Below are 8,622 nucleotides of genomic sequence, written 5' to 3' on the forward strand. Positions count from 1 at the left end.
AATACTACTTTAAATACTACTTTAAATACTACTTTAAATACTACTTTGATTAACGAGCTTCAGTCTTTAAATGAGAAAATGAGAAAAAATGAGAAAGATTTAGAGAAACGGTTGCAGAAAGCAGAAGAAGTGAGTAGTGAGTGGGAAAAAAAACCAAAGATCTTAAAATTTTAAATACTACTTTGACTGACGAGCTTCAGACCTTAAAGGTGGAAATGGATATGAATAAAAAAAATGAGAAAGATTTAGCGAAACGTTTGCGTGATTCAGAGGAATCGCGTAGTGCGTACAAAAAAGAAGTAGAAGAACTGAAGATTTTGAATACTGCTTTGCTTATGGAATAATGATTTAATTAAATTGAATATTTATTAATTGTATATTTATAACAAAGATATTAATTTGCGATACATAATGGCGCAACATTATTAAAACAATAACTAAAAATTAGAATAACTTGAGCCTAAAAATGACATTGTAAAATGTAAAGAAATCGTCAATGTTTTTCATTTTAATAATATACATTTGTATGCAAAACATATGCCAAATAAATATGACGCTATTGCGGTTTGACACAGAAAGATATACTTACATTTCTATAGTTTACGAATAGAAGAAGCCTCGATTCACTTTGAATTTTTCTATGCAAATTATATATTTTCAATTACAGATCAAACTAGAGGTCCTCGATCGCCCCCTTCGGTTACAATCGACGGTTACAATCGACCCTGGAGGGGGGAAAGTGATTCCCTGGGGAGAGAGGTGGGATGGGTGATCCCTCGCCTCCCTCTGGGCCGATGGCGGCCGTCCGGCGGTCGTCTGGCCTGGGGGGTTGCGGGGTTCTTCCCGTCCCACGTCACCCCACTCCCGGGGCTGGGCCATTCACCCATTGCACGCCAGTGCTCCGGCAGGGTGGATGGTCCTGGGGTTTCCCTTCTTGGGGTGGGGTAGAGTCGGCCGTACCCTCGCGGTTGGGGGGTCAAAAGGCCTGCACTCCGTCCTTTGGCGGAGGCGCCGCAGCCCAGGGAAACCTCGGCTGTTGGCGCTGTGGGCCTAAATCGCCCTTCCGTGGGGTCGCGAAAATCCCCTCTCCTCGGAGAGGGGATATCCGCCTTTCATCCGCCCAGTACGTGGTGTTGGGTTGGGTAAAAGGTAGGCCCGTACTAGAGGATTGCACACCAGGGACGTGGTCCCATGGTTCCCCGAGTACGGAGGGTCGCTTGGGCCGCTCGAACATCTTTCGAGGTCGGGGCCAGGCGTCCTGGGTGGGAGACCCGTCGGGCCGCTCGGACATTTCCCGAGGTCGGGGCCGACGGGTCTAGCTTCTGGCCGTTAAGTCGGAAGTGAACGAATTTTCCCAGGGGTCATCCAACGACGGGCAGGATAAATTAACTACTACGGCTGAGTTTCGGGCGAGCTCAGTCGAAGATTCAGTTATCGCTCAAGTGGAAGCTAAAGCTTCCAGAGAACAGGAGAGGAAGAATACTATGGGCAAGGTCAAACCGACAGCCCAAGGACCAAAAAGTGCGAGGGATAAATCAAGAGACAAAAGTCGCTCTCGCTCACGTCCACACAATCGGAGGCAGGGGTCCCCCGAACTGATGGACACCTCGAAAGGAAACATAAACTCGGGAAATAATAGTACCCTGTCCATTCGGAATAGAACGGAACAGGCTTTCCGAATCATTGATGACGTTGAGAAAAACATCATGGGAGAGGAGTCAAATACGACTAACACGAGGACGTTGTCCACCTCGTTGCAGAGTACGGAGCTCAACGATGACACAATCGTCATTCCATCAGACGATGGGAGTGACGAAGGAAGTAGAAGAAACAAGACCCAAATTGCACGGGCCATGAGCCTGGAAAAGAAGAAGCAGAAGTGGGCTCAACAAGCTGAAAATGAAGAGAAGGGAAAACTTAGAGAGATGCTGGACCCCCGTGTGGCTCCAACTCTCTCTAAAAGTAGAAGAGAGAAGGAACGCAAGCTGATGGAGCAGCTAAAATACGCTCCCACGGAAAAACTACCCAATGTAGTTTTAGAGCAGGTTCGTACGCTCGACAAGTACATCAATCGTGCAAAAATACAGGGACCAATCCAAGGTCACCTAAACACAGTGGCCGCTACCGTCACCGCAGCAGTTACCAGGCTGGTTGGTCGGATGGGTAACGAACCGGGAACGGAGCATAATAGTGAACTGGATGAGCTCAGGAACAGGCTCAGCGCGCTCGAGGAGAAGAATCGACAACTACGCAAACGCATTGAGGCGAATCATCGTCCCGCGGATAAGGTGGCTGCAATGGAAGTTAGTCCACAAACCAGCAGCCATAACTCCCCTATTAATAGGAGTAAAAGTAGGGTTAACCGATTCCCAGAAGATTCTTCATCGGACGAGGAAGAACGGAAAATTCGGGAAAACGAGAAACGTAAAAACTCTGAGATCAACAAACGGAAAATCTTAGAGGAAATTGCGAAGGAGGGAACCCCACCAGTGTATAGAGCGGCTCTAAGAGGAGTCAGACCCGTTCTACTGGACCCTGGCATCCCTCCGGGTGGCGCCGCCCCTCTAGGGATCCCACAATCGGAGTTATCGTTGGAGGAACGGATATTACACCGACTATCCAACAGGATGGAAATGTTATTGGCACCTATTATGGGAAAGTTTAATAGCCTTAACAAAGACAACAAGACCAAGGCAGCAGCAGAGAAGGCTAGCACCTCTGGTAAGAAGAGCAGCTCCAATCCTCCGGCTAAACCGTCTAACAGCGGTAATACTAAACGGAAGAATAAGAAGAAGGCGACTGACAATAAAAAAGGGAGAAACGGTGGTGAACCTACGGACAAAGGCACATATGCCGGGACGCAAAAAGCCATTGAGCAGGCAGGTCCTAGTTCATACGCCATGGTAACCAAACGCGGGAAGAAACCGGATAAACAAGCACCGGGCACGATGCCGACTGGTGGGAACCAAAAAGGTGTAGTTACTGATTGACATAAGATAGTTTTCAGAGCTATATCACACAGAAAAAAATGCAACGTTTGTAATTCTTCTAATGATCAATTTATAAACTTTTCAACCAAAGAGGAGAGCGTGTACCATATTCCTTATGTAGAGAAAATATTTACCGAACATGGTAACGATGGACATTTCTTCCATTTAATCAAATTTCACTTTATTGACAATGACTTCGAAGAATTGAAGTCTACAGACTTAATAATGTATTCAGATTCGTACAAATGTTCGCGAAATCGCTGATTAATCCCGGCGATGGGAGCGGGATGAGAAGGACGCGCGTGGAAGGTGTTAACTAAATATTCACTTTATTTTTGTGTAACTCAGACCACAGTCTGAGCCGTCTTTAATGCGTCTTTAATGCGTCTTTAATGCGTCAAAATTGATACAATCTGACCTGAGAGTGATGAGCGGTGAACAAAATGAGATGTCTATATAGCCCGTGTAAATGAGAGGCAATTATATTAATTGCCGTCCTCTTCGATGAATCGCCCGTGAGTCGGTGAGACACGTGGCGGTGGGCACTCGCGCACATGTGAGTCTGAGTCGTCGTGTTGATGTACCCGAGTAGAGCTGGATGAGCGGTCGCTTTACATGTTAATGCAGTATCTCGGCAGCTGTTGTAATCACTGCGGTGGGCACTTCAATGTGTAGTCACAATCAAAAATGCACAGAGCACACGTCGTGCGTCTGATCACTGCGCGGCCATTTGTACGACTCTGAATATCGCGAGGAAGACGTTGGCGATGAGCGCGCCCGTGCGCGGCGCAAGCTGCCGCGGTGATGACAAATGTTCGCGAAATCGCTGATTAATCCCGGCGATGGAAGCGGAATGAGAAGGACGTGCGTGGAAGGTGTTAACTAAATATTCACTTTATTTTTGTGTAACTCAGACCACAGTCTGAGCCGTCTTTAATGCGTCTTTAATGCGTCTTTAATGCGTCAAAATTGATACAATCTGACCTGAGAGTGATGAGCGGTGAACAAAATGAAATGTCTATATAGTCCGTGTAAATGAGAGGCAATTATATTAATTGCCGTCCTCTTCGATGAATCGCCCGTGAGCCGGTGAGACACGTGGCGGTCGGCACTCGCGCACATGTGAGCCTGAGTCGTCGTGTTGATGTACCCGAGTAGAGCTGGATGAGCGGTCGCTTTACATGTTAATGCAGTATCTCGGCAGCTGTGATCACTGCGGTGGGCACTTCGATGTGTAGTCACAATCAAAAATGCACAGAGCACACGTCGTGCGTCTGATCACTGCGCGGCCATGTGTACGACTCTGAATATCGCGAGGAAGACGTTGGCGATGAGCGCGCCCGTGCGCGGCACAAGCTGCCGCGGTGATCTAGCGTCGTTACCCGATCGATGCTGCCATCTGATCTGACGGCGCAGCGTTAACGGAATCTTGAACATGTAGCGTTTTTAGATTTGAAAAGAGCTTTTGAAGTAGTTGATAGGAAAGTTTTGATTAAGAAATTAAAAAGGTATGGGATAAATGGAGTAGTGCTGAAGTGGTTTAAAAGTTATTTGGAAAATAGAAGTCAGAGAGTTAAGTTTAATGGAAAATTATCGGCTTCTATTAACGTAGATTTAGGGGTTCCGCAGGGGTCGGTTTTGGGACCGTTATTGTTTCTAATATATATTAATGATATTGTAAAGATTGTTGGTGATAATTGTGTAATAAGACTGTTTGCGGATGATGCAATAATATACACAACAGGGTATTCAATTGAGGAAATTAATGATAAGTTAAATAAACAAATGGAAAAAATTGATGAATGGGTAAAGTTAAATAAGTTATGTGTAAATGTGGAGAAAACCAAAGTTATGTTGGTAAGAGAAGTGAGAAAGAAAGTTATGTGAGAAAAATTTAAAAGTTTATCTAAGAGGTAAGGAGCTAGAAGTAGTGACAGAAATTAAATATTTAAGAATAATATTTGATAAGAACTTAAATTTCTCGAAGCATGTGGATTATATTAGTAGAAAAATAGGAGCGAGGTTAGGCGTTATGCGAAGAATTAGTATGGATATATCAGCGTATATGAGATGTATGGTATATAAAGCAATAATTGCTCCGTTGTTTGATTATTGTGGATCAATTTTGGTGGGCGTTAGTAAAACGAATGTGCAATATTTGCAGAAATTACAGAATCAAGGTATGAGAATTATTCTCAGGTGTAATAGAAGAATAAAAATTGTTGATATATTGGAAGCGTTGCATTTCATGTCAATTAAAGAAAGAATAGAATATAATGTCTGTATAATTGTGTATAAAATTATGAAAGGTTTGTGTCTGAAATATTTGTGGAGAAAAATAGAAATAGTGCCACACGAAGAAAGAGTTAGTACTAGACAAGTAGGTAATATATATATATATAGATAGATGTAAAACTAGTGAGGAACAAAAAATGTTATTGTATGAAGGGTTGAAAATGTATAATGCGTTACCAATAAAGCTAAAAAGTAAAGAAAAAATTCAAAGTTTTAGAAAAAAGTTAATAAAGTATATTATAGCGAAAGAGAGAGAAACAAATGTGTAGTAGGGATGAAATTGGATACGTTAATGATATAGCATGTAGTTAATTGAATTTGTATTTGTATTATGTATATTTTTTTGTAATATTATGATGTATTTATTCGCGGACGTAATAAGATGCAACGACGACGCGGCGTTACTCGTGAAACTAACGGGTAGTGGACGGCACTCGCTAGCCGGTTGTTTCAACCCGTCGCTCAAACTTGGCCAACGCATAGGACGACACCGCGTTGGGTATCTCTACGAGTACGGATTTTTCGATAACTACGCCGCGTTGGTACGAGAACCGGCCGTGACATTTGTCCAAGCATACTGCTCGGCCGCGAAGATGGCGCGGGCGGCTGATTCGGGATTCATCGCCACGTACACGATATGCCGCGGTTTCTGCGACGGTGGCGCAGAATTCTTAAAGACCAAAGACAGTCTCCTGCAATATCTGAACGACATGGAGAATTACGCGGAACAATACTTTGCGCGCAAACCGACTCTCCGCGTAGAGCAAGTACTGACATTGAACACGAGGCGGCCGGAAAACGCCGCACTTTCGGACGCGATACGTCGACACCGTGTGTTCGAAGGTGGAATTTTGACGATCGCCACTAAGGTGCTACTCGACAGCGGCGTAATTTTTAAAATGCACAATTGGGCTAAACACGTCAAGCGGTGCACTTCGGTCGAAAGACAATTATTGTACGACGTGGGCATGTGCACCTACGCGGGATTCGATACCATGACGTGGGTATCGCCCGTGCTCGTTAATCACTCGATACACGCCGATTACCGTCTGACGTACGCGTTGCACGGTGCCGCTCGCGTGCACAATTACGGAGTGACGTAACGTATGATGATCAACGGCACCGAGGGAAACTCGGTGAACCGCGGTCTCGTCGAGCTAAGACCCGTCCTCAACAACGACGTCCACATCTACCAATTGTACAGCGGCAACATCAAGCTGCAACAAATGAACGCCGTTCGACACCAATGGCTCGTGATGCATGCCGTCGACGAGCCCGCGTACGGCGAAGACAGAGCCACGGCTACCGCGAACGACGACTTTCTCGTTATAAAATATTTGATAGCGTCGTACGCGGCGTATGCGTACAAGAATTTCGTAAAAGTAACAAACTTCGACGACAACGACGTAAAAGAGGCGGCCATGAAATATTTTACGAGTGACAGCGAAGCTTTTCGGCTCGAAACACTGGCCAAACAGTGGAAGAAGTGTACGCGTCAAAACCGTAACGCGCTTCGCGTCACGTCAAAGCCGTTCAAAGCGAGGGACATTGCGACGGAGATGATACGCCCCAAACAAACTATGATCGCCAAGATCATTAGAATGACGCTTCGTATCGCGGACAAAGAAGCTGCGATAAACGACCTGACCGGATACCTGCGTCAAAACGCCCAAGTATTTCCCTCCCGTATACTACAGAACAGAGGGCCAACATTTACGCCTGGGGTAAAATTGGCGACGCCAACGAGGACAGACGGGTGTCGTTGGACAAAATGCGCGACACAATGACCAACGTTCGCCTGGGAACACGTACCCATTCTCCCAGAAGAAGATCTAAATCGGCACCGCTCGCTGCCATAGAAGAGGAGAACGAGCCGAGCGACGCGGAGAGATCGGCGGCCTCGACGAGCGACGAAGAAGACGACGCCGCCGCCGCCGAACCGTCGTCGCCTCCGCCAACGACGCGGCAGCCACAACCGACACCCTCCACATCCGGCACATCGGGCATAGGCACCATGTCGACCAAGACAACCCCAGCGACAACGCGCGTACCGTATGTCAAATTGACACGAATATCCTTGGAGGATATAACTCGATCGCCGTCGCCTGATTTATCGCAAAGGGCGAGAGGAGAACCAGGTACGCGGCACGTAAAAACCGACCTTCGTACAAAACGAAGAAGCCTCCGAGATTCAGTCCGCGTGCGACATCGCCCTCGCCGAGCACATCGTCGGCTGGTACCGCCACGACGCCAACGACTCGAACTCGAACTATGTTTGCAAAGATATCGTTGAGAGACACGGAAGCCCAGCCCGCTGACATGCCGCCGCCGCCGCCACCACCACCGCGGCCAACATTGAGGAGATCGGCGAGACTATCCGGGCGAGAATCGAGTGCCCACAGTGATGATAGTACCGCGACCAACAAAACCCGAGAGGAAAATGAGGATGAAAGTCCAGCACTTCACCGAATCGATGGACATAGTCCTCATCAAACACGCTTTGGAGACATGCGCTATAAACAATCTCGCAACGTGGACGTGGACTAAGGGAATTGCGACCGGACTTGTTTGCTGCGTTTTCATCGTCCAACTTAAGATATAGAATTAAACAGCTAAGTTCTGGAATGCACAAACAAACATTCGGAGAGACACATAAAGAGGAGCTGCAACAAATACGCGAAATGGTGAGATCCCAAAAAGTGCGGTAAAATGGTGTTAGAAAAAAAATAAAATGCAAAAAAAAACCATAAAAACAAAATGAACAAAAAAACATAAAAGTAAAACACAAAAAAAGTGTCCCAATATTCCCCTTCCTTATTCCAATTCCCATTTTCTTCCCATTCCTCTTCCCCCCCGCCGATGTGGCCACCACCTTGTGACGGTGGCAGGGCTTGAGCGTGTGTTCCTCCTTATGGGGACGCACCGACCAAGAGCGCACACCCCTTAAAACTTGGAAAAATTTTAAAGTAATTGTCACAAAAATGTTCAAAAAAAGGGGGTCCAAAACACGTTTCTCGACATTTCCAGTCACGTCGCATAGACACTTGAGGGGTAATTTTTCAAAGGCCCAGCCTTAAAAGTTGGAAAAATTTTCAAACATTTTCAAAAAAATTGTCAAAAAAAGGGGGGGTCCAAAACGACGTTCGCGACATTTGAAATCACATGGCATAAGAAAAAGAAATTTTTCCAAAGTTACCCCTTGAAACTTGTAAATTTTCAGCTTCAACCCCCTCGTCCAAGAGTGCAGAGCCCAAGAAGGGGTGGGGGAGGGATGGGACCTGGGGGATGGACAATCTCTCTCTCTCTCCCTCTCTCTCTCTCTCTCTCTCTCTCTCTC

At 46.1% G+C, this 8,622-nt stretch overlaps 1 protein-coding gene across 1 annotated transcript in view; it reads left to right on the forward strand.

Annotated features, from left to right (window-relative positions):
- The window catches only part of LOC112454107, a gene marked incomplete at its 5' end in the record, with an annotated part of 5,952 nt that extends 2,962 nt beyond the window's left edge, over nt 1–2,990 (forward strand). Inside the window, one exon of the mRNA XM_025015321.1 lies at nt 1,359–2,990. Coding sequence (XP_024871089.1) covers nt 1,359–2,990 — 1,632 coding nt within the window. The remainder of the gene's footprint in view (nt 1–1,358) is intronic.
- Between the last annotated feature and the right edge of the window lie 5,632 nt (nt 2,991–8,622).

The sequence above is a fragment of the Temnothorax curvispinosus genome, unplaced genomic scaffold (assembly GCF_003070985.1).
Source record: "Temnothorax curvispinosus isolate PA1 unplaced genomic scaffold, ASM307098v1 QBEX01004782.1, whole genome shotgun sequence".
NCBI lineage: Eukaryota > Metazoa > Arthropoda > Insecta > Hymenoptera > Formicidae > Temnothorax > Temnothorax curvispinosus.